Source organism: Rhinoderma darwinii, chromosome 5 (assembly GCF_050947455.1).
Source record: "Rhinoderma darwinii isolate aRhiDar2 chromosome 5, aRhiDar2.hap1, whole genome shotgun sequence".
In the NCBI taxonomy this organism is placed as follows: Eukaryota; Metazoa; Chordata; class Amphibia; order Anura; family Rhinodermatidae; genus Rhinoderma; species Rhinoderma darwinii.
Window position 1 is genome coordinate 323,630,048 of NC_134691.1, and position 26,363 is coordinate 323,656,410.

Here is a 26,363-nt window from a genome sequence, read left to right on the forward strand (position 1 = left end):
TATTACAAGGAACATCAAATTGTTCCAGAGGGGAGTCATTTAATTGGAATCACTTTACTTTTCTACTACTTGTGCATTATTATTATTACGGGCTTCAGAGTCGCCGTGATTATTTCTGCTCGTAGGAAATCAATTCATTCTTTTTAAAGACAATTGTTTAAGTGTTTATTTCTGGGCAGGAATGAAATCCAGAGTTCACCAATTCTAAATTTAAAACTAAAACCTCGGAAACCATTTCTTTTAGTTTGGGGTTTTGTACATACAGTAATATTTTTTTATTAAATGTTACATCTCCATACTGTACAATAGAAATATAATTTTTTTAGAAAGCGCAATAAAGGCTCACGCACACAGCCGTATCAAAAAGGGTTTTCCGGGACTTGACTATTGATGAACTATCTTTAGTCATCAATATCAGATCAGTGGGGTTTGACTCCCGACACCCTCACCGATCAGCTGATTGAAGAGCCCTGCGGCCTCTTCATTGCTTACCAGGAACAGCTCCGTACATTCAGTAGTGGCTGTACCTGGTACTGCAGCTCAGACCCATTCACTTGTTTGTAACTGAGCTGCAAAAAGCTGCAGTACCAGGTACAACAACTACCGAATGTATGGAGATGTGCCTGGTAAGCAATGAAGAGGTCGCATATCTCATTGAAACGTCACGACCCATTCAATTAGCGGATTATGGGCGTGCTGGGAGTTGGACCCCTATTGATCAATATCAAAGTCCGGTAAAACCCCTTTAAGCTTTTGTACAAGCTCCGAGTTGTATGGATACATAATACAGCTCCCATAAAGTCTATGGGGCCATAGGGAACCTACACAGGTATTCTCCCCTAGAAACATTGCCATGTGCCATAAGGAGTCACCATATGGCAGCTCACAGAGTATCTCCATAGTATGGAACCATAGGGACTCTGTGTACCACCTCTGTCATGTGCTTGAGGCATTATAAGGAATGATGTTAAGAACAAGAAATAACTTTATATGCATAGAGAGATACATTCAAGTAAATTAAGATTTGACTCATTCAAAAACTGTATAGGTTCAGTTGACATGATACAAGATCACATTTAGGCCCTGTTCACACTGAGTTTTTGGCAGGTAGAAAAACTTGCCTCCAAATTTGCCATGGGCAAAAAAACGCAGGGAAAAATGCTTTCTCTGCCTCCTATTGATTTCAATGAGAGGTCAGAGGCGGAAACGCGTGGATAGAAGCCGCCGTGGAAAAAAAAATGACTTCCGTCTCCCATTGAAATCAATGGGAGGCGCTTTCGGCCCTTTTTTGGCACTGATTCCGATGCTGTTTCCGCGTCAAAATCAGCATAAAAAAACTCAGTGTGAACAGGGATTTATAACGGATACAAAAAAATATTTAAGAAAATATTTATTGAGAAATCACTGAGTTGTTCTCTTCTCTCAAGTTGGTAAAATTTCTACTCAACTGTTTTTTAGATACATCGGTTCCTAAGGAAGCTGGGTGACAATCAACATGGCTGCCATTTCAGGGGTTTTTCATAAACCCATATTTCTCAGGAAAAAAACCCAATAAACAGCGGATTTATTTTTACAACTCGACTAAACTTATTTTTATTTATTTATGGGAGAAATACTTTTAAACATGAATAGAAAGTCACATTGAACAGTCTGACGGTCAATAAAAATAGCAAATATAGTAAGAAATCCTTGGAATGCCAATATTTCATCATTTATCTTTTATCTACAGGTGAGATCTTGAAAGCATTAAAGGGGGTTGTATAAATTTTGAAAAAAGTATGATTTTTTTTCCCCCCAAAATCAGCGCCACCCTTGTATATCTACTGTGACTGGTATTGCAGCTCAGCCCCATTCACTTAAATATACATCCCCATGATTCATATTAAATCAGTAAGACAAAAAACTGTCAAATAGCATTTGAATTTTCGATAGCAACCGGATTGAAATCAAGGATTTGAATGGTTGTCATAGGCAACATTACTGTCTACTCATACATTGTGTCAGAGTGTTACTACTTTTATTTTTTAAGAAAAATATGAAAATGATGTAGACTAGGATGACACTATTCCATGCCCCTATAGATATGAGTTCAGCAGCGGAGACAGACTGGTTGCTAGGGATTCACTACTGAACAGCTACAGTATTTTCTATGGAGTTGTCATGCAAGGTCTACCTAGCAACTAGTTGTCAAAGATGACTCTTAACCACCCTATGGATGGTGGATATCTTAAAAGAGGGAGAAAAGGGGCAGGGAGCTTGACAATTCCCGGGCCACACTTTTCTGTATTCTGTCATAGGAATAAACATTTTGATAAAAATTTATGTAAGTTGACAACTTTTTAGAATAGTTTTTACATTATCTTAACCTTCTACATTCTCACAATTATTATCTACATGCCTTACTTAAAAGTCAGCCACCTTTTGGGGTTCTCTAACAATATTTTATCGATGCTTTGCTGGGACATGCCTCTCAAAAGCATTTTGGGTACAATGTTGTTTAGGATGTGTGAGTATCCGTGTCCTCCATATTTTACCAGCCTGTTTTTGGTATGGATGTCATGTGAAACGACAATCTTTTCATCATAGCCTTCATTGATCAAAGAGCGGACCCTGCAAAACAAAAATACTGTTGTTTAAGGCACCTCAAAAACACTATGCGGTGATCACAGGTCGTTCCAGAAGTGAGGAGAAAAAGTTGTCATATGTATATATAAGGGTCTGAAAAACATTACACAGCCATGTCCGAGGATCTGGGCTCATTTGAACCTCAAAAGGAAAAAAATGTAAACAGTGGTAATCTTCCCACTTTGACCAAATTACTCTAAGGCTGGGTTCACACACCCTATTTACGGACGTAATTCGGGCGTTTTAACCTCGAATTACATGCGAAAATACGGCACCAAAGCGTCAAAAGACGGCGCGTAAAAAGACGCCCGCGTCAAAGAAGTGCCTGTCACTTCTTGAGACGTAATTGGAGCCGTTTTCCATTGACACCATGGAAAAACAGCTCCAATTACGTCCGTAATGGACGCAGCGAAAAGCGCCTGCACTTGCCATTACGTCTGAAATTGCGGAGCTGTTTTCTCCTGAAAACTGCTCCGTGATTTCAGCCGTCACGGACGTGTACATGTGAACATACCCTAAGTGTTGAGAAACTACTCTACTATTCAAAAAGTCACAATACATCTTAGAAGAGCCTCCAAAGATCTACCAGCCTCTCGAGACTCAGCAAACGTCATCATCCGGACTGGGCATAAATGGGGTGCATGGTGGATTGTCAAGATGGATACAAATGTAACCGATACAAGAGTAACCGATATCGGGGTGGCAACCTCATAGCACTTTGAGAATGCTGCAGAATTTTCTTGGCACGAGAGGTGCGGCACGTCGCATAATGATTACAGCACACCTAGGCATCAAACTACGTCCCACCTGTTACTATATAGGGCAACACGGTCTCGCCCATGAATCATGGTATGGGAAATAAAAATCACACAAAAAAACCATGCCATATTTTGCGATGGTCACAAGGTCGCATGAGACTTTTTGTGGAGAGGTAGCAGACGGAGATGCAATATTTAATTTATTTTACAATATTTTTGCTACATTTCAAGCTTGGCGAGGAGGAAACGGTCAGGAAAATTGCGCTTTATATAAATGTGCCTGAATGAGAGGGTAAATTACAGACTTCTGTGAATGCCATTGATAAATATACAGGTCGGTAGCTGCGCTGAAAGATACCAACAAATCAATGAAACAAGAATCTCGCCATTAATCAAGTTAATTAGCAGAATAAATGCTGGAATTGACTGCCAGAGGAGCTGTGATCGGTGGACGTCTCTAAACCCTTCAATTAACCACAGCGCTCAATACAGTTAAATTATAGACAAGACTCTGTGGTACAAAATGTTTCAAGACGTAGCCAATCACGTTTGACCACAGAGCCAAATAAATAAATATAATTTTTTTTAAAATTCATCTTTTCCTTCTTACATTTTGCAGCGCTGTACAGTGAGGGGAAGCAGTAAACATACAACATAACGAAACAAGAGAAAATCAATGAGACCAAAGGGGAGAGGACTCTGTCCATAAGATCTAAGGGGAAATACATAAACCAATCAAGGTATGCCCATTCTGGAGGGAAAATTACCAATTCTAAGGCCGGTTTATACACGGCCACGGTAGAGAGGCATTTTAGTTTTTTTTTACAGGTGCAATTCAGTAGAGCTGCAGGGTCGTGCCAGTGTTGCGACCATAATATGAACAATAAAATGCCAGCGTATTACACCAAGGGAAGGTTTTAAGTTGGTAGGAGCCTCTATCCCACCTCAGGGACCCAGACCCCCTTCTGACCTAATATACGAGAGGTGACTTGTGTGTGGTCCTCTCCACTGAAATCTATAGGAGTTACAGAGACAGCCGAGCCAGCAACTCCCTTAGACTTCAGAAGAGAGAGCTGCGTCCATGCCTGGCCAGTTCTCCATCTCTTTTTGACTGGATAGGATCACCGAATGGCCATCAGAGCAGTTGGGTGGTACAGGTCCTCCTCAGTCCGCAAGGTGGTTGAAGCCCCAGCGCACATGTTTTGTGCCCTCTCTATAATCCGGCCATGATTACATCCATGTGAATCTAGCCTAATGTTGCGTTTTCTATACTATACTGCTCCCAGGTAGTTAGAGCTAACCGGAATGAGAATGAAGATTTCAGGGCAAAATTCCCTGGGAAAAAAGTTGCATAATAGCTCTCCTACATAAGAAAAAATACTGTCTCTCTACCGCCCCCCCCCCTCCCATGGGTGTCACACAACCCCCCCTTGTAGATAGTGCCTTTTTTACAGCCCCCCCTGTAGATAACGCCATACAGCCCCCCTGTAGGTAACACCATACAGCTCCCTGTAGGTAACGCCATACAGCCCCCCTGTAGATAACGCCATACAGCCCCTCTGTAGATAACGCCATACAGCCCCCCCGTAGATAACGCCATACAGCCCCCCCTGTACGTAATGCCATACAGCCACCCTGTAGATAACGCCATACAGTCCCCTCTGTAGAGAACGCCATACAGCGCCCTCTGTAGATAACGCCATACATCCCCCCTGTAGAGAACGCCATACAGCCCCCTCTGTAGATAACGCCATACATCCCCCTCTGTAGATAACGCCATACAGCCACCTCTGTAGATAACGCCATACAGCCCCCTCTGTAGATAACGCCATACAGCCCCCTGTAAATAACGCCATACAGCCCCCTGTAGATCACTCCATACAGCCCCCCTGTAGATCACTCCATACAGCCCCCCTGTAGGTAACGCCATACAGCCCCCTCTGTAGATAACACCATACAGCCCCCTGTAAATAACGCCATACAGCCCCCTGTAGATAACGCCATACAGCCCCCCTGTAGATCACTCCATACAGCCCCCCTGTAGATCACTCCATACAGCCCCCTTTGTAGATAGCGCCATACAGCCCCCTGTAGGTAACGCTATACAGCCCCCCCTGTAGGTAACGCTATACAGCCCCCCCTGTAGGTAACGCTATACAGCCCCCCTGTAGGTAATGCTATACAGCCCCCCCTGTAGGTAATGCTATACAGCCCCCTGTAGGTAACGCTATACAGCCCCCCTGTAGATAACGCCATACAGCCCCCTCTGTAGATAACACCATACAGCCCCCTGTAAATAACGCCATACAGCCCCCTGTAGATAACGCCATACAGCCCCCCTGTAGATCACTCCATACAGCCCCCCTGTAGATCACTCCATACAGCCCCCTTTGTAGATAGCGCCATACAGCCCCCTGTAGGTAACGCTATACAGCCCCCCCTGTAGGTAACGCTATACAGCCCCCCCTGTAGGTAACGCTATACAGCCCCCCTGTAGGTAATGCTATACAGCCCCCCCTGTAGGTAACGCTATACAGCCCCCCTGTAGGTAATGCTATACAGCCCCCCCTGTAGGTAACGCTATACAGCCCCCTGTAGGTAACGCTATACAGCCCCCCTGTAGGTAACGCTATACAGCCCCCCTGTAGGTAACGCCATGCAGCCCCAACCCCCCCAAAAAATCCGACCTATAGTGTGATACAAAAGACATGTATCCCCTATCCACAGGACAGGGGATACATGTGTGATCGCTGGCAGCGATAGGGAGAACGGGGGACCGAAAGTCCCCCGAAGCTCTCCATGACTAACCTCGGACTTCCGGCGTCTGCGCAGCTCAAAAAAATTAAAGGAGAGCTGGTCACGCATGCGCACAAGTGCGACCGGCGCTCCATTAATTTCTACGGAGCTGTCGTCATGGAGAACTTCAGGGGACTTTCGGTCCCCCGTTCTCCTTATCGCTGCCAGCGATCACACATGTATCCCCTATCCCGTGGATAGGGGATACATGTCTTTTGTTTAATTGCAGAGCGGGGAGATACCTCCCTGCTCTGCCGTAGTGTTCAGTGGCGTCGCGCTGTAGTAGCCATAGCGGCAGCTAGCGGAGCCTCCGGCCATGGTGAGGCCCTTGCCGGCGGGGAGACACGGGCCCCCTCATGCCACGGGCCCCGTAGCAGCCGCTACGGCTGCTACAGCGGTAGTTACGCCACTGCTCAAAGACCAACCCTTGAAAGAGCCTCGAAACATACTGTAACTTGGACTATTAGCCACACCGGAGACACCCATCTGTAGACAGCACTGTTTCTGAGTTGTTGCTCCTTGTCAGTACACAGTAGGCTTCTGATTGGCCGTATCAAATCATAAAAACTAATGTGTTACAGGTTAAGTCCCCTGCCACATCAGCAGGATGACCTTTTATTCATGAAGTTGTGACCACCTCAACATGAAATGCCATCATATGGTTGCTTCGGTTACATGTCCATGGATGAAATATCATCTTACTGCTGTGACAACAAGATGGGATTGGGTACCCCAGTACAGGAACAGAATGGAGTGAAACGGTAAATGTATTAAGATTTAGGGTGCATTTCGTCACCATTTTTTAAGTCCCTTTAATAATGAGCCGTTAAGTTTTCTAACCCAGAGATCAGTTGGGATCAACAGAGATCAGTTGAGATCAATAGAGATCTTGTTATGCCGAGACTAATATTTATTTCTGGTTGCTTATATAGTGCAACCATTTTTGCAGTGTTGTCCAGAGATTATAATCCCTCACATCAGTCCTTGTCCCCAATGGGGCTCACAATCTAATTTCCCTCGGACATACTGTACATACTAGGACCATAGAAAGCCAATTAACCTATCACTATATTTTTGGAACGTGGGAGGAAACACACGCAAACACAGAGAGAACATGCCAACTCCATGCAGATGTTGTCCTTGCTCGGATGTGAATCCAGGATCCCAGTACTGCAAGGCAACAGTGCTAACTACTGAACCACCCATAGGTAAACATTTCCCCTGCAGCGGCCTCTGCAGGGGAAGTGTAGCATTACATGCCGGCCATTCAAATGAATGGAATAACCTGTAATGCATTGATGGCAGGGTCCGCCAGAGCTGATCTAGCGTCGGGCATGTGGACAAGGGTTGTGCTATATTTAAAAATGTTTACAATTTTAGCTATATTTATGCAATATTTTTAAAATTGTGAGTAATTCTTTTTTGGGAAAATCATTATGCAGTGTCAGTCTGAGAGCCCATACTTACGTTCTGATCCTGTCATTATCGCTGGGCATATCTACAGCTGTATTAAACTGGTAGTTCAGCATTTCTGTTCCAAACAAATCAAATTCCAGGTATGACCCTAGTGCGGCAAACTCCAGCAGTTTTATCTCATCAAATATAGTCCTAGGACAAAGAGAAGCCACCGTTTTATTACTTAAATGTTGACATTGTGTATTTTCTATTAAGAAGGATTAAGTATTTCTATGTAAACAGAGAGGTAGTGATTACATAATGTGGTCAGTTTCCTTACACCGAGATTAATTATATAGACGCCTTTAATCAGAATGATCAAGGCTCAAGTGGACTCTCGATAGTAAATTTCAAACTGGAGATACAGGATATTTAATTTCCCCTGATAGTTTTACTCATAACTGGGTGAGTATCTGTCAGTAAATTTACAGTCAGTAAAATGTAATGAATTTTCTTAATTTTTTGACACGATTAGGCCTGGGCTACAAGACAACATAATCTCGCATGTAGCCAAAGTAGGAGGACAACCTACTAGCTAGTTTTGGTTGCCTTGGGCATGTACCATGGATAAAATGCAGTCAACTGAAAACAACCTTCAGTCCTACATCGTTGCCGCATTGAACTGCAGACCACGCAAATGTTATGGTGAGGGGGCTCCGACGATGGACTGCTTCCCCTTCCTCCTGTCACATAGTCGTAGCATTTGCCTCCAAGTCCCAATACTATTGAGTTTAATACTGGCTGTATAAATCCATATGCAGTGAGCTCGTTAGCTCCCTCTAGTGGTGACTCCATGCAGCTTGAATTTTGTCATTTATCTCTATGGGGGAATTTTTTTAAAGAGTATCTTAAATTTCATCAAACTTTTGATATGTCATAGGGACATATCAAAAGTTTGGTAGGGGGCCAGGTGCCGAGACCCCACCATTGCTGAAAGAAAGATGCAGAAGCGCTCAGCTGAGAGATTCTGCACCTTCGACTATGATCAGCACTCCTCGGCTTACATAGAACATGTTCTCTACCTAATTCCACAGAATCATGGCATCCTAATCATCTGCACTTAGTAGTGCCATTGTCTGATCCTCTTGTGTATAATGTAATGCTCCATCTGTTGAATCCCTTAATATTTAGCTGGCCATATATTTATACAGAATACTGGCCGCTCATGCACTATGCTAGCCTGTTCAATGTCTGGGTGCTATAACAAAGCTGTTTTTTTAGACAGCTAAGCGGTTACTTGTAACTCATCTGCTGATTTGTGCTTCTGAGTGTGCTGGGATTTCCTGGTGTGAGAGAGAACCAGAGCTACTTCATTTAGCGTTTGACACAGAGCTGCTCATGTGCCTCCTCCAGAGAACACAGTGAATAACATATAGGTAAACTAAAAAATAGAATTTTACATGGGGCTGAAAATCATCCTCATGCAACATTGGTGTTCTTTTTTTAATTTATATTTTATTCGTGTTTCCAACACATTTAAAATACTGTGTGCTCTTATAATCCAATAACCTGTGTCTAATTTGGGCATTATTGTACTTACAGTTAACAGTCCTTTCCATATACAAATAATCAGACATATCAAGAGCTGAATGCAAAAGAAAAAAAAAGAAAAAATTCTCGAGGGGTACCTCACTACAGTACCTATCAAGATGAGACATCACAGTCTTGGAGATATCAGCCCCGGCCTCCTGCAGAATGTGCACAATCTGGAAGGGAGCGTCGCTGTTTCTGCCAGGATGAATATTCACAGGACATCCAAGCTGTGTCTGAGCCTCGGCCGTTGCCTGAAGAATTTTCTTTTCACTGTCAGTTAGTGGCCATGAGCATCCAATCTCTCCGATGATTCCACATTTTATCTCTGTCCCATCTGCTCCTTGGAGAACTTCATTAACTAAAACCTCAGTCAGCTAATAAGGAGACATATTAATACAGAGAAGAGGGTCAGAGGCAGATAACAGAGAACAGAGGAAGATAACACAAATAAGAGCAGCAAATAAAGGGACATTCAAGTAGTAATAATAATAATATTCTGATAAGATTGCTATTGTGGCTCCCAACAGTCCAGATATTTTATCAGTTTATCACAGAAATCCTTTATTACCTGGAACCTCACAAGACCAGAAGCCAAAGTATCAGATATAACGAATAGTGAGAATCGAAAGTGATCGTAGCAGATATTCTGGTTTCAGCAAATAAATGTTATTCTTTGTATTATGAAAATAACGAACTCTATTTTGCATACTTTTCCCATAGAGCATTGCCCTCACGGCTCAGTGCACACTATGCATGTTATGCGCGGATTTGTAGTGCAGATTTGCATGCGGCAAATCCGCAGCATAATAGAGTACCAGCATAGTCAATAAAATTCCAGGAAATCTCAAGTACACTCTGCAGTATTTTTCGGGACGGAATCTGCAGCATGTCAATTTATCTTGCGTTTCCACTAGCGAATCTGCCTAGTGCAGGGGAAAATTGCGCCAAAACCCGCAAAAAATGTAAATACCGCACCGAAAAATGCATCAAACCGTAAAAACCACACCGAAAAACGCACGATTAGGTTCGCTTTTTACCTGTGAATTTCCTGCGTATTGCTGCAGTTTTGGTGCGTATTTTCCACAGCAAAATACGCAATGTGTGCATGTAGCCTAAGATTCCCTGCCAGCTAGATCTCCGCAAGGAGAATCAGTACCTTCCAAGAGCTACTTCAAAGGCATCTCCCTTACAAGGGTAACTAAACGGTCAAAAAATTTCTGACATGTCATAGCGACATGTCGGAAGCTTTGATTGCTGGTGGTCCGAGCACGGAGACCCCCACCAATCGCTAAAACGAAGTGGCAGAAGGGCTCCTGTGAATGCTCAGCTGTTTCGTTTCTGTTGGGCTTTTTCTGGAAATCAATGTAGCGGAGTACGGGCCCAATAGAAAGTCTATGAGCCTGTACTCCGATACATCGGCTTTCTGGAAAAAGCTGAACAGAAATGAAGCGGAAAGAAGGGAGGAAACCTCCAGCTCACCAGTTCTGCCTCCTGCACTCAAACCTCGCTCGGAAGAAAGAGAAGGTATGATCCAGCGTAGTTTGATGATAAAAAGGAATCGATGTTCCCACTTTTATTACCATAGAAAATTAAATAGTAAAAAGGTGCGCAGTATCGAGGTGGTGTCAGAGTGGCAAATGCCAAAAGCCTACGCGTTTCAAACACTATCTGTGTTCTTATTCATGGCAGAAATAAAGCGGCTTAGTGATCACACGAGCATTTCTGCCGCTTCGTTTTAGCGATTGGTGGGGGTCTTAGTGCTCGGACCCCCACCATTTAAAACTTCTGACATGTCAGAAGTTTGTTGAACGTTTAGTTACCCTTTAAGAACCCTACTCTATACTGTTGAGGAGCAACAACTCTGAAACAGTGCTTTCTACAGATGGGTAAAAAGACAGTGGAGAGCGCTCTATAGTGCAATAAATACGCTGGTGTGTAGCAATGAATGTAAAAGCAATGCTTGCCAGAAAACTGGGATGTGTTTGTTTTGTTGAATATACCAGGATATGTGTCTGTTGCTCCAACCCGCAGGCCTCTAGCATTGGGGTCCCATGAAATATATCATGAGTACAAGGAAAAAAGCAGGAATAAATGGGCATGTTCACAGTTGTGTAGGAGAAGTAGAAAATATTTACTAAAAATGTACAACGCGTTTGGCTAATAACCCAGTTATGTTTCAAGGCTCTATAAAGGGTTGGACAATGACTTACAGGGTAGTCATTCACAGGTAGTTTTCTTCCTTCTGTATGAAAGCTATTGCGCATACCTTGCCGCAGGGAGTCTTGCTCTTAAAGGGGTTTTCCCATCTTGGACAATTATGGCATATCCACCAGAAGTGGGACCCGCAACTATCTCTAGAACGGGGCCCCCTAAACCCCATTCTAGCTTACTCAGTTCTCGCTGAGCTACGCGGTTTCCATCAGTCCTATAGAAGTGAACATAGAAGTGAATGGGAGTTACTAAAACAGCATAGCACGGTGAGCTACACTGTTTACAGAACTCGGCAGCTACGGAAACAGCGTGGCTCGCCGTGCTACGCTGTTTTCGTAACTCCCATTCACTTCTATTGGAGTTACGGAAACATCCTGTGGATATGCCATAATTGTCCAAGATGGGAAAACCCTTTTAAGGCCTAGTTCACACAGAGTTTTTTTGCAGTCGGAAAATGTTGTTCAGGAATGTTGAAGCAGATTTTGACCTGCCTGCACTCTCTTTGCCGCTTTTTTGCCTAGTTTTTCGCGATATCTTTTGGCCGCGGCCATTGAGCACCACGGGCAAAAAACGCCACAAAAATCGCTTTCTCTTCCTCCAATTGATGTCAATAGGAGGTCAAAGACGGAAACACCTGGAGAAAGGGCATGGCGCTTCTTTTTCCCGTGAGTCTTTTTCCGCTTGCGGGAAAAAAACGCTTTAGTCTCCTATTGAAATCAATGGGAGGCGTTTTCGGACATTTTTTGAAGCGGTTTCTGACACTTTTTTGGTGGCCAAAACAGCGCCAAAAAACTCTGTGTGAACAGGGCCTAAGACTCCCTACAGTACCTTTCAAGAGCTGTTTAAATAATGAAATCTTACACATTTTTTTAAAATATACTTTCCATTTCACTGTTTTCAAGATCTCTGCTTACTGCCATTCAATAGGAATCTTAATTGCCTACTCCCGGGGAATGAAAATCTTCCCTGGCCATGTGATGGACGCACAAGTGTAGCACTGATTAAAGTGACAGTACAATTACCAGCGCTCTGTCTGTATGTCCCTATTGAATGACAGCAAGCACAGATTTATTTGCTGAAACAGAAAGACCCCTTTAAATTAGAACTATTACAAAAAAAAAAGGAAGTGCATGGCAACCTCTTTTAAGTGGGTCCCAACTCTAAGAAACAGCAGCGCATGGCATTTCCTTTAGGGGAGAATATCACCTCTACGTATGGCACCCAATGGAGCCTGCGCGGCTCCAAACTAAACAGCGGTGCGGCCTCCATACACTAGCCTCTGCCGTGTGCATGAGCCCAAAGTGTGTATTTTTTTTGGTCTGCACGGTAATTACAGGTGTAACACATATTTTTAACGTGTTCAGCTGCTCCCCCTACAGGTGTGGTGTTGTGTTGCGGTATGGTATCATTGGTCACGCACAGTCCTGTGCCTAATTTTAGAGTAGGTACCTATTTGAAAGGTCACCATGAAGGGCACGTGGGCTTATACAGTATGATCACAATGTCTACTAAGTACCTCATGTTCATTTTGCAAAAATTGGATGTGCGGACCATGTATTTCCAATTTTTTGGAACGTACTGCATTTTATATAGGTTTTAGTGAACATAGCCCAGAACCCGCATACTTGCCAACACTCCCAGTTTCCTCAAAATTTTCAAATTGCACTTAAAATGAGCATTTTGGGGCATTTCCAGGCTTAACGTGATGGGGCTTGAAAAGACAGGGGACTGTAGGAGATTTTATATTTCCCCTTATTGCCCTTCAGGTCTGACCCTATACAGCGGCTTGTAGACCATCCATAGGCTCCAGACCATAATATAAAGCTGCCTGTCTGCTGATGAGCAGGGAACTTGTACTCCCTCACGGAAGATTTTCCTGACTAAAGGGAGTGATTCTGATAATATTACATTGGGGAATTGTTATTTGAGCAATTTTATTTTATATTGTGTAAATTGTTTCTGAATTTGCATCTAGAGAGAAATTTTTGCGCATATGAATTGGACTCGACAATTTATCTTTTGAAACCATATGCAATGACATTGTCTCTTCTGTTTCCTATTGTAGCACGAAAAGTAAATTGAAAGTGGAACAATCCTTTAAGATCATATAGAAAGATTAAAAACACGCGCTCATAGACCGTCTATATGTAGTGGGAGAATGTGCGTTACTATATCTGCATATTAATAGCGTCTCATAAGAAGAGTGACGGGGAAACTTCCTCTCCGTAGAACATTTCCCACTAATAGGAGACTCATTGTATTACAGGATGAAATGAAGAACAAGGAAGATCCTGTCAGTCTGAATGAGCTCTAGATAAAGAAATTCAGAAACTTCTTCATGAAAGATCTACAGAAATCATAACCATTTTAATGAACGTGTCTCAGACTTGGAAACCAAGTATCGGGTTACTAAAAATTAATATATATGGATCAGTAAAGAGCATTTTTGCCTAAACTAAAAACAATTGCTCATAGGAAGCCCTTGAATTTTTACTTTTTTAATTTCTGAGTTATACCTGTTTCTGGAAAAGCTGGGTGACAACCAAGAAGGCGCCTTTAGGACTTCGATCTGACACCTAGGTGTCCTGGTGCGTAGTTAGAAACTGTCGCCCTTTTCCCACCTCTTTTTACAATATCACTAAGTATTTGGGAGTTTAGGCACTATCACTGCCGACTGGTGACCCAACAGTCCCATTGCTCTCGAGACTTTCCCGCAAATGGGACCTCAAAGAGGCGTGGCTTGTGCATATTTGCATAAAAGGGTCACTTTTGGGCAATTGGAGCCTTTTTCAAATTGAATGAGAGCAGTGGTGGCTGGAGATGTAAATTTTTGGAGGTGTGTGTCCATCTTTCCTCCATGGAAAGTACCGAAACTAATAAAAAAAATAAATGCTAATAAAATGAGACTGAAGTAGTTACAAGAAAACTGTGCTATCTTACAGTAACGTCAATCGAAATAAATTTTTTTGAAATACAAAAAAAAAACCCTGGATGCTATCCAAGCAGCATGGAATAAAGGCAAAGAGCCTGGACAGCAGCACATGGAGGACTCTATGGTTCTATATTAGCGAGCCATAGGCACTATATATGTGCTGCCATATGGGGGTCTCCGTACAGTGCAGTATTCTCCCCTAAAAAAATTGATTGAATTCCTCCGTATTAAGTTATGTAATAGAATTCGCCATGATTTTTTAGACATTGGAGGCACATTATGAGCCCACAGATTTGTGGTGCCCTATTGCAAATCTGTACCATGCTGATCCATAATATAGCCTTATGCATGAAATGTCTTGAAAGACGGTACCACAGAACCCTAAAGAAGTAAAGAGAACACGTAATTGAAAACCTCCAAGAAAATGCATTATAAACGATCACTGGTGAGTTATTCATAAATGTCCATAAACTAAAGACCACATGTAGGGCTCCTATATGGTCTGTTAGAATTGGGGCCCCAGGCGCTGATCTGAGTAAATGTACCTTAGGCCTTATTCCCACGAACGTGTTATACATCCGTGTGACGGCCGTCAAAGCAACGCCTGTCACACGGACCTATATAATTCAATGTGGCCGTTCACATGGCCGTTGTTTCAATGTTTCCTATTTTTTCACGCTTCACGCATCCCTCCATAGACTCTAGTCTATGGTGGATGCGTGATATCGCATCCCGCAAAGCGGAGCACGGATGCACCTCAGACGTGAAAAACAACTGTTTTTCACATCCGAGATGTGCAATGCCCGTGTGAATCTGGCCGTAGCTGGGGGATAGGCAGTATCTACTACAAGCGTCATGAACTTCTGCCTGGTCTATGGACGAACTATGACATGACTCCTTAGGTCATCCCTCAGGGATGGACTTGTAAGAGGGGCTACATGATAAGGCCAGATCACCACGCGAGCTCTAGAATATTTTTGCAATTGACTTGTCTATATGAAGAGTGGTTCATAAAGAGCGACAATTGTAATTTGGGGGACGTCTATGTAGAAATATTTTGCATACCTGTTCCACCGACTTTGACCGAGTTTCAGGACTATGAGTTGCATCCACATAGAACCCGGCACCTGAGATAATGTGGACGCCAGTTTCCTGCGCCAGTCTTTTAAGCGTTTTTACGTCTCTGCTGATCCCGGTAGTAGTATTTTCCACTATACAGCCTCCACCTGCTGCATTAAAGGCTATTAGTTCTTCTTTTACAGCATCCACCTCCTGATTCAGGAGAAGGTTTTCTTTATTACTGTATGGATTTTGTTTTAGCCAGAACAAGTTCTTCATAGCAATGGGTCCTTCAGCCAAGTTGACTTGATGCACGGGTGGTGGACAAAAACAGCATTCAAAAGTCATTGTCAAGTGTTCATGTGTCAGGGTGTATCCAAGCTGATCGGGGTGGATGAGCCCCAAAACAGTCTGTACTCTGCCACTCAGAGATGACATGTTCTACCCTGAAAAAAAAACCAATGAGTTAAGAAAAGTGTAGCATGATCCTTAAAGAGGCTCTGTCACCAGATTCTCAAATCCCTATCTCCTATTGCATGTGCTCGGCGCTGCAATGTAGATAACAGTAACGTTTTTTTGTTTTTTTTAAAACGTTCATTTTTGGCCAAGTTATGAGCTATTTTATATATATGCAAATGAGCTTTGAAATGGACAACTGGGTGTTTTTTTTTCGTTATGCGTATTGTGTTTTTAACTGGGCGTGTTTACGTGTATGACGCTGACCAATCAGTGACCAGTCAGTGTCATACACTCCTCTACATTCATTTACACAGCAGCGATTTGCAGCCGCATACACAGAGATTAACATTACTGCAGTGTCCTGATAATGAATACACATGACCTCCAGCCTGGACGTCATGTGTATTCACAATCCTGACACTTCTGACTCTTTTCTTTGAGATTTCCAGCAAGGGAAACGAAATCTCGTTTACCTCGTAATCTCGCGAGATTACGCGTGGCTTGCTGGAATCTCACAGAAAAGATTCAGAAGTCTCAGGATTCTGAATACACATGACGTCCAGGCTGGATGATCATGTGTATTCATTATCAGGACACTTGATTAACGTTAATCTCTGTGTATGTGGCTGCAGATCGCTGCTGTGTAAATGAATGGAGATGAGTGTATGACGCTGACTGGTCACTGATTGGTCAGCGTCATACACGTAAACACGCCCAGTTAAAAACACAATACACGCCCAGTTGGACATAACGAAAAGAAAACGGCCAGTTGTTCATTTCAAAGCTCATTTGCATATATATAAAATTGCTCATAACTTGGCCAAAAATGAACGTTTTAAAAAAACAACAAAAAAACTTTACTGTTATCTACATTGCAGCGCCGATCCCATGCAATAGGAGATAGGGATTTGAGAATCTGGTGACAGAGCCTCTTTAAAGAGGTGGCCCGCTTTCAGAAGAGAGCACCCTAGTTGGTTGCCATATCCCTATAGTTGAAGAGCTGAATGCCTCCTAAGGACTATATCTTATTGAAGTCCAATCATTCACAATATTTGCTAGGAACCGTTATGTCTTAATTTTTAGTTAGTGCAAAGCGATAATGAAAACAAAAACTACTAAATACTAGCGTTTTCGCAGGCTTTTTTTGGCCTTTTTTTGTTGGGCAAAAATTCTGCCAGATGTTAGTTTCAAATATGAGAATGTCTAGATACACAGTGTTTAGGTTTTGGGTGTTTTTGTAGTATTTTTAGAGTCAGTGGTGTTTTTATAAAAATGCAGCATACTTTAGGTATGGCATTTTTTCCTGACATTTTCTCCGTAGGCTCCTCTCTATAGGAAATCAAAAAAGAAAAAGAATGTACTGTGCAAAATAAAACACAAAAAAAACCACAGGCCATTGAAAACGCCAGACAAAAACAGTGTGAAGCAGCCCTAAGGGTATGTTCACACGGCCTATTTACGGACGTAAATCGGGCGTTTTTGCCCCGAATTACGCCCGAAAATAGCGCCTCAATAGCGCTGACAAACATCTGCCCATTGAAAGCAATGGGCAGACGTTCGTCTGTTCACACGAGGCGTATATTTACGCGCCACTGTCAAATGACGGCGCGTAAATAGACGCCCGCGTAGAAGAAGTGACCTGTCACTTCTTTGGCCGTAATTGGAGCCGCTATTCATTGACTCCAATGAATAGCAGCGCTAATCACGGCCGTAATTGACGCGGCGTTCAAGCGCCTGCACATGCCGGTACGGCTGAAATTACGGGGATGTTTTCAGGCTGAAACATCCCCGTAATTTCAGCCGTTACGGACCCCCGCCGTGTGAACATACCCTAAAAGTAAAGAAATTTAGAATTTTTTGCTTACAACACAGCCCAACATGCCCAATAATCTTGAAATGAAAAGTTGTTCCCACCAACATTCGCACCAAAGACATATCAAACCATATTGCCAAGCCAACCAGAAGTGATGAAAGATGACATAATGCATAATACCTGTGACCTCATATCTAAAAAAAAAAAACCCAACTGGACCTATTAGAACTATTTATGGTAAGTCAGGCAATGACAGGGAAGATATTGGTGTTCTGGCAGTACCGTTAAAATTGGCCAATATGACCAATGATGGGAGCTCCCAAAGGAAAAAGTTATAAACTACCCTCAAAGGCACATCCCAAGTGATCCAATTTTTTTTTTAGGAATATGTTATCTAAAAACTCTTGGGGTGGACAGTCCCTGTGTTCTTACTCCTGAACTCATTGTGGGTACGTTATGTCTCCTCGTATCTGTTCAATACTAGACTTATTTTTGGTCTTACTCATGCACTGACCAGTTTTTGCGCTGTATAGTCATCTATTCATGCCCCTTGGCATTTATGTATTACTTATTATATGCAAGTCTGTGCAATAATGGGGTCTTATGCAATGATGACTTTTTTAGTGAGTCACACAGTGAGTTGTCCTTTTTCTCTGTAGGTCTGGATTATTTTGAATTCTATTGTCGCTCAGCTTTTATTGGTCAGCATAATAAAGATTTTTTTGAATTTTCGATATCTTTGTTTTTAGTAGCATCCGTTCTTTGTAGGTTGGATATATGTTCAGGATTTAACCCTAGGATCATCCCATAAAGGAAATGTATGACGCTTTCTTGCACTTGCAATTGGGGGTATTGGATCCTTGCTGTTTTTTGGACTGTTGACTCCTACTGTGCTCAGCTCTTGGATGAAACTTTTTATTGTATTATACAGTAATGTAGTCGTTTGTAATAGTTCAAACACTATGTTCACCTTTGAAGTGAGTTTTTTGCCGGAGGAAATTCTGCCTCAAAATTCTGTTTGGAAGTTTGAGGCAGATTTTCCTCTGCCTGCACGCCGATTTTCACTGCGTTTTTCGCCCGCGGGCATAATACGCTTCATCTGCCTCCCATTGATGTCAATGGGAGGTCAGAGGCGTAATCGCGGGAGAAAACCGCCCCCACCTCCGATTGAAATCGTTTTTTGGCGAGTTTTGCGGAGAGGTTTCCGCGCCAAAAAACTCGTCAAAAAACTCTGTGTGAACCCAGCCTTAAATTTACTTTTATTATTTCTTTTTTTTACTTTTTAAGATACAGCTTCTATATATCCTGTATACATAGAAGATGTATCGTTCTGACGGATCGACTGAAAGCTGATTCAGCTATTAACGATCACATCTAAGGGTCAGTTCACACAGAGTTTTTTGACAAGTTTTTTGACACGGAAACCGCGTCAGAAAACGCGCCAGAAATGTCTCCCATTGATTTCAATGGGAGGCAGAGGCGTTTTTTTCCCGCGAGCGGAAAAACTGTCTCGCGGGAAAAAGAAACAACATGCCCTATCTTCGGGGGTTTACGTCTCTGACCTCCCTTTAACATCAATGGGAGGCAGAGAAAGCGTATTTCGCTGCATTTTTGCCTGCGGCGTTCAATGGCCGTGAGCCAAAAACATTGCAAAAAACGGAATTTTGAGGCAGAATTTTATGTCTGCAAAAAACTCTGTGTGAACATACCCTACGGCTGTAAAATACGGAGCTGTTTTCAAGGGAAAAGCCTCTGATTTACAGCCGTTTTTTATGCATCAGGCCTTTTTTACGGTCGTTTTTGGAGCTGTTTTTTCTATTGACCCAATGAAAAACATTTCAAAAACTACTCAAGAAGTGACATGTACATGTTTTTAAAAACGGCTGCGTAAAAAAGTCCCATGGGAACGAAGTTTTTCCCACTGAAATCAATGGGTAGATATTTGGAGGCGTTCAGCCCCCGTATTTTCTGCCATTTTTCGGGGCGTTTACGGTCCGGAAAACGGCTGAAAATAAGTTGGTGAACTTAGTTGTGATCATTATTAGCTACAGCCTAGTTTGAGTCTTAAAGACCGAGCGATTTTTTTTCATCGCCGCATTTCAAAAGCCATAACACATAGCTGTGTGAGGGCTTGTATTTTACAGGACAATTTGCATTTTTAACGCCACCATTTTGGGATACATATAATTTATTGATTAACTTTTTTTTACTTTTGTTAGGGGGCAATAGAAAAAAACCAGAAATCTCACCATTGTTTTTTGCGTTTTAAATTTACACCATTTATCGTGTGTTATAAATAAAATAATAACTGTATTCTGCGGGTCGTTGAGAGTACGGCGATACCAAATTTGTTGTTTTTTAAGTTTTACTACTTTTGCACAATAAAAACATATTTTTTTTATGTATTTGTTAGGTATGAGGTGTTGCCATAAGGAAGCTGCCTTCATACTATAGGCCCCATTACGGCTCGATAAACCCCCGAATCCTAATGTCTCTCTGTAGGCCTCCATCCAGTACAGCCATAAAACATTGCTTGTAGAGGAGAATATTTCTGTAAGGGTATGTTCACATGCTGAGCCAAAAACGTCTGAAAATCCGGAGCTGTTTTCAAGTGAAAAGAGCACCTGATTTTCAGACGTTTTTTGAACAACTCGCGTTTTTCGCTGCGTTTTTCGCGCCGTTTTCACAGCGTTTTTTCAGCTGTTTTTGGAGCTGTTTTCAATAGAGTCTATGAGAAAACGGCTCCAAAAACGTCCCAAGAAATGTCCTGCACTTCTTTTGACGAGGCTGTAATTTTACGTGTCGTCTTTTGACAGCGACACGTAAAATGACAGGTTGTCGGCACAGTACATCGGCAAACCCATTGTAAGCAACTGGCAGATGTTTGCCGACGTATTGGAGCCGTCTTTTCAGGCGTAATTCGAGGCGTAAAAAGCCTCCATTACGCCTGAAAATAGGTTGTGTGAACCCAGCCTAATAATGTGCCATACAGAGGTATTATACCGCCTCTGTACGGGACGGAGAGCGTCTACAGCTACAAAGTACACGAGGCCTAAAGCCCTAACATTACCCACTACAAATCCGTCAACCCCAAAAAATTAACCAAAAATTGAAACGTAGCCAATTCTATCATAAAACAAAAATTCTGTCACCACCACAACCTGATACTTTAGTCTTTTTTTTTACCTTTGGCCCGAAGCTGAAAAATTCAATATACTACTGTGAATCTAAGAAATTAACTTCACAAGGTGCCATATAATCCAACTATGTATTTCTGTATGCCCTTGAGATTTCAAAAAAATTCACCGCCAGCTTCCAGGAAAACGATGCCGGATACTGATAAATAATCGAGATTAGATGAGAATATTCCATTTATTGTGTCCTCTCTAAAATACATCCACCAGCCTGCACTTACAGTATTGATAAATTTACTGAATTCTGTAATCTGCAAATGTCAAAAAGAAGTAGAAAAAGTAGAATCCTGGAGAATATTGCACAACTCCTTCACGCCATCAATGTTTACGATTCAGAATAAGGTTTTATAACTGAGCCAGAGAACTTCATTCTGGGAGCTGAACATTTTACAACCTGAGATGAATGTGTTTATAACCAGGTCTATGGAGGGAATCTGAAACTCTTAGCAAGTAAGAGACCCAACTTATTTTTTTTCGTACAAGTTTTAATACAACTTTACCTCTAGGAACCAACATAATCGAGATGTTGGTACATGGCCAGATGACGAAGTTTGCAACAAGAAGCCAAAAATATAATCATGAGCTGCTAATAATTCAGTATCTATATGGGAAAAATGTCGCCGTATTCACCCAACTATAAAATGGTCACATTACGGCCACAACTTTCGGACCCTTCTGGTTCTACTAAACCGAACTTAGATTATAAAAGAGCCCTAAGGGGATTTATGTGCAGTTCAGTAGAACGATTGGCGGGGTTGTGGTTGGAGGGCAGGGGTAGTGGTTGGAGGGCAGAGGTTGTGGTTGGAGGGTAGGGGTTGTGGTCAGGGGGCACAACACGTTAAATGTTGTCATATTATGGCCTAAATAGTAGTAAGCAACCACCTTTAGGATTGTAGGTTCTTTTACAGATTCTGATTTTGGGGGTTAAGATACAGCTGGTGTAAACGCCCCATGTAGAGCTGAGAGGGTTGACATGAGGCCCCATGCACACGACTGTAGTGTTTTCTACAGGCCGCAAATACGGATCCATAGTCATCCGCAGGTCATCCGCATATCTGGCACGCTATCCGCAAATACGGTCCGTACTGCATCCATATTTACGGATCCGCAAAAAAAACAAGGAGGCTACAATTGATGTCCCCAACATGACCATAACCCTTGAAAAAGTCACATGATCGATCAGACGCCATTTCCTGGGGAATCCCCTGTCGTCGCATAGCAACGCTTCTGCAATTACGGACGGCTATCGATGCACATCCGTAGTCGTCCACAATTTTGCACGTGCCCATCGACGTCTATGGGCGAGGCCGTGACGCAATTGCGGACAAGAATAGCGGACATGTTCTATATTTTGTGGATAATTTCTACGGCCCGGACGCATATCTGTAAATATACGGAAAGGTTTCCGTGGCCTACAGAGATGAATGGGTCCGCAGATTATCCGTAATTACAGATTAAAAACTACATTCGTGTGCATGAGGCCGTACGTGGCACATTTAATGAAATTCTGACTTCTTGGAAAAAGAAAAACACAAGGAATTTTATTAACACTGCGGCACTGCACAAGGACCTATCGCTGTTTTCCAAAATTTCCTAAGTAGAAAAGTGTCAGAAGACTTTGATGAATGAGTTGCGCTCGGCCTGACATGAGGATTGTGTCGTATGTGTTGGTAAAAATAGAGCAGGGGCTTCATAAACGTGGCATTCTTCCCCAACACCATTTTTTTAAACGTATGTACTCCAAAAATGATCGTTGTTGCATTAATTTACTAAAAACTCCACAGAAACACAAGGGACGATGACTTCGCGAGGCATGACTTTGAGAACGTTTGACATTGACAGGATATTTTTTAAAAATAATTTTCAATGTCATGTTTACATGGGGCAGATTTGTGATATGTTAATCCACCGAGGACCTTTTAGGAAATCTGCAGCTGAAACTTCGGTTTTCTGCCGCGGATTGGCCAGTGGATCGGCACACGGATTAGTCTCATTGTAGGAGGCGCAGAGAAGAGGGAAGGGGTAAGTATGGAAGTTTTATTTTTTTCCCAGCAGTGCATAACGCAGTGGAAGTTCTGTTAAAAAAAACCACACCACAATGTTAAAAAACACCAGTAACAATGCCACAAAAAACGCATTTCTTGTGCACCTGGCATTAGACCTGATTCAGACTAGCGTGTCCGCTTTGTATCTGCAAAACAAAAGGACCGTATTTCATGCATTTCATGTCTATGTGGCATCAGTGTAGTTTCCGTATGTCCATACCTCCCAACCGACCAGGATCCGGCGGGACAGTCCCGGTTTCTCACCGCTGGGCGCTGCATCAAAATAGCTGATCGCTGCTGACTGCAGCAGCAATCAGAAGAAGGCAGGAGTCTTGCGGCGGTGTTCTCACTGGAATAGATGCCGGCCCGGGAGTGGACCAGTCCATTCACCTGACCTCACCGGTCAGGTGACTGGACTGGTCCACTCCCGGGCCGGCATCAACACCAGTGAGAACGCCGCTGCAGGACTCTTGCCTTCTTCTGACGATGAGTGACGTCAAAGCAGAGCGGAGAGTGGCAGCAGTAGGGCCGGCTACCTCTACCGCTCTCCACTCTGGCGGCTTAAAGTATAAGGGAGTTGTGTTGCGCTATATACAGAGGGGCTGTATGTGACGCTATGTACAGGGGGGCTGTGTGTGACGCTATCTACAGGGGGGCTGTGTGTAGAGCTATGTACAAGGGGGGCTGTGTGTGTAGCTATCTACAGGGGGGCTGTGTCTGGTGCTATGTACAGGGGGGCTGTATCTGGCGCTATGTACAGGGGGGCTGTGTGTGGTGCTATCTACAGGGGGGCTGTGTGTTGCACTACCTACAGGGGGGCTGTGTGTTGCACTACCTACAGGGGGCTGTGTCTGGCGCTATGTACAGGGGGACTGTAACTGGCGCTATGTACAGGGGGCTGTGTGTGGAGCTATCTACAGGAGGGGCTGTGTGTGGAGCTATCTACAGGGGGACTGTGTGTGGAGCTATCTACGGGGGGACTGTGTCTCTAACTATCTACAGGGGGGCTGTGTGTGGAGCTATCTACAGGGGGGCTGTGTCTGGCGCTATCTACAGGGGGGGGCTGTGTCTGGCGCTATTTACTTGGGGGCTGTGTCTGGCGCTATCTACAGGGGGGCTGTGTTTGGCGCTATCTACAGGGGGGCTGTGTCTAGCACTATCTACAGGGGCTGTTTGTGGTGTTATCTACAGGGGGGCTGTGTGTGGAGCTATCTACAGGGGGCTGTGTGTGGAGCTATCTACAGGGGGGCTGTGTGTGGAGCTATCTACAGGGGGACTGTGTGCAGAGCTATCTACGGGGGGACTATGTCTCGAGCTATCTACAGGGGGACTGTGTCTAGAGCTATCTACAGGGGGGCTGTGTCTGGTGCTATCTACAGGGGGGGCTGTGTCTGGCGCTATCTACAGGGGGGCTGTGTCTGGCGCTATCTACAGGGGGGCTGTGTCTGGCACTATCTACAGGGGGGCTGTGTCTGGCGCTATCTACATGGGGCTGTGTCTGGCGCTATCTACAGGGGGGCTGTGTCTGGCGCTATCTACAGGGGCTGTTTGTGGCGTTATCTACAGGGGGGCTGTGTGTCGAGCTATCTACAGGGGGCTGTGTGTGGAGCTATCTACAGGGGGGCTGTATCTGGCGCTATGTACAGGGGGGCTGTGTGTGGCGCTATGTACAGGGGGGCTGTATCTGGCGCTATGTACAGGGGGGCTGTATCTGGCGCTATGTACAGGGGGGCTGTGTCTGGAGCAATCTACAGGGGGACTGTGTCTGGCGCTATGTACAGGGGGGCTGTGTCTGGAGCAATCTACAGGGGGGCTGTATCTGGCGCTATGTTCAGGGGCGCTGTGTGTGGCGCTATCCACAGGGGGGCTGTGTGTGGCGCTATATACAGGGGGCTGTGTGTGGCGCTATCTACAGGGGTGCTGTGTGTGGCGCTATCTACAGGGGTGCTGTGTGTGGCGCTATATACAGGGGGCTGTGTGTGTAGCGATCTACAGGGGGGTTGTGTGTGTAGAGATCTACAGGGGGGTTGTGTGTGGAGCGATCTACAGGGCTCTGGTGGATGATTTTTCCATTGACCGGTAGCAGAGTTACACAACTGGAAAAAAAGAATCCCCATCATGTAACTCTGCTACCTGGCAATTGAAAAGTCATCCACCACATCTTTTCTTTATACCTTTCCTTTTGGATCCACTTCTGGCTTTGGTTAAAAAAAAAACTGAACCAAAAGTTGCACCAAAAACGCCATCAAAACTGTATTTGTGATCTTGGCCTTAGGGCAGGATCACACATGCAGTTTTTGCTGCAGTTTTCTTGAGCCACATCTGGAAGTGTATGCAAAAGAAAATAGATGCATCAATCTTTCATTTTATACCATTCCTTCCTTTTGGATCCACATTGGGCTTTGGTTTAAAAAAAAAAAAAACTGCACCAAAAACTGCACGTGTGAACCTGGCCGTAAGTAATCCTCTAATATATTGCAAGCAGTAGCACTTTAAATCCCCCTTCCCCCATTCATTTCCTCTTCATTATCAGCAGGGAAGTAACTACAATATAACAGAACACACAATAGTTGAGCGCTGCTCCAGCTCTATAAATTCTGCTCTTACTTACTTTCTTATTTGCCGCTTGCAAGAAAAGTGAAAGATCTGAGAAGTTTTCTGTGCACAGCCTGACACAGAAGGAAGAACTATCCTAATGCAAATCCCGGAGTGATTGGTGGATACAATGTGAGATGGGATTGGTCAGTGTAGTGCCAGCACTTTGGACCAGGGCGGACTGTTGTGTTGTATCTTGCGCCCTGCTGCATGCCCCTGTATATACCATGGCTGACTTCAAAGCAGCTGACACGGCCTTTCTGTCACAGTGTAAATTGGCCATCTCCGCACACTGGGGAGGAGGATTGCTTCACTGGTTTCGCTGTACAGGGCACATATAGCATTCATAATGGTGGGGGATGAAGACGGCTGCGTACACTTCCTACTAAATCAGCTGCTATATTTGATGCATGTAAAATGCGACATATACATGTATTAGGCCTGGGCTCAACGGCGTTTCTTACACACCATAATTATCGCATTATCGGATCGTGGTAGACTGCAGCTTAATATTGCATGTTATCCTAAGGAAACACATAAAATAGTATCCAAAATCCAAAATCGTTGCAGTTTTGTGATTGCTGTAATTTTTGCGTTCCCAAATAGCGCATAATATTTCATGTAGATCACACCCGTAAGTATGCACCGTGGCGATAAAGCCGCTTTGGACAGTGCGATATTTGTAATGGAGGCATTGGGACGTTTGCCGTGGTAAAACAAAAAATTTGTATTATGCCAAAGCCCCCATTCTTCTACTAAACCGAACTTACATCACCAGATGACACCATGGTGATCTTATTCCGGTAGAACTGCTGGGTTCCCACATAGCGGAAACGCTGTGGAATTTCCGCAACGGAATTCTGTGCGGAAATTCCACATCATTTATAG

General features: G+C 43.6%; 1 protein-coding gene across 1 annotated transcript; it reads right to left on the reverse strand.

Annotated features, from left to right (window-relative positions):
• Positions 1-25,578, reverse strand: PTER (phosphotriesterase related). The gene is made up of 5 exons (XM_075828740.1): positions 25,492-25,578; positions 15,376-15,815; positions 9,276-9,541; positions 7,647-7,787; positions 1-2,610 (listed from the first exon to the last, which is right to left on the reverse strand). Exons 2-5 carry the CDS (start codon positions 15,805-15,807, stop codon positions 2,400-2,402), a joined length of 1,050 nt encoding a protein of 349 aa, XP_075684855.1. The 5' UTR covers positions 15,808-15,815; positions 25,492-25,578; the 3' UTR covers positions 1-2,399.
• Positions 25,579-26,363: the final 785 nt, after the last annotated feature.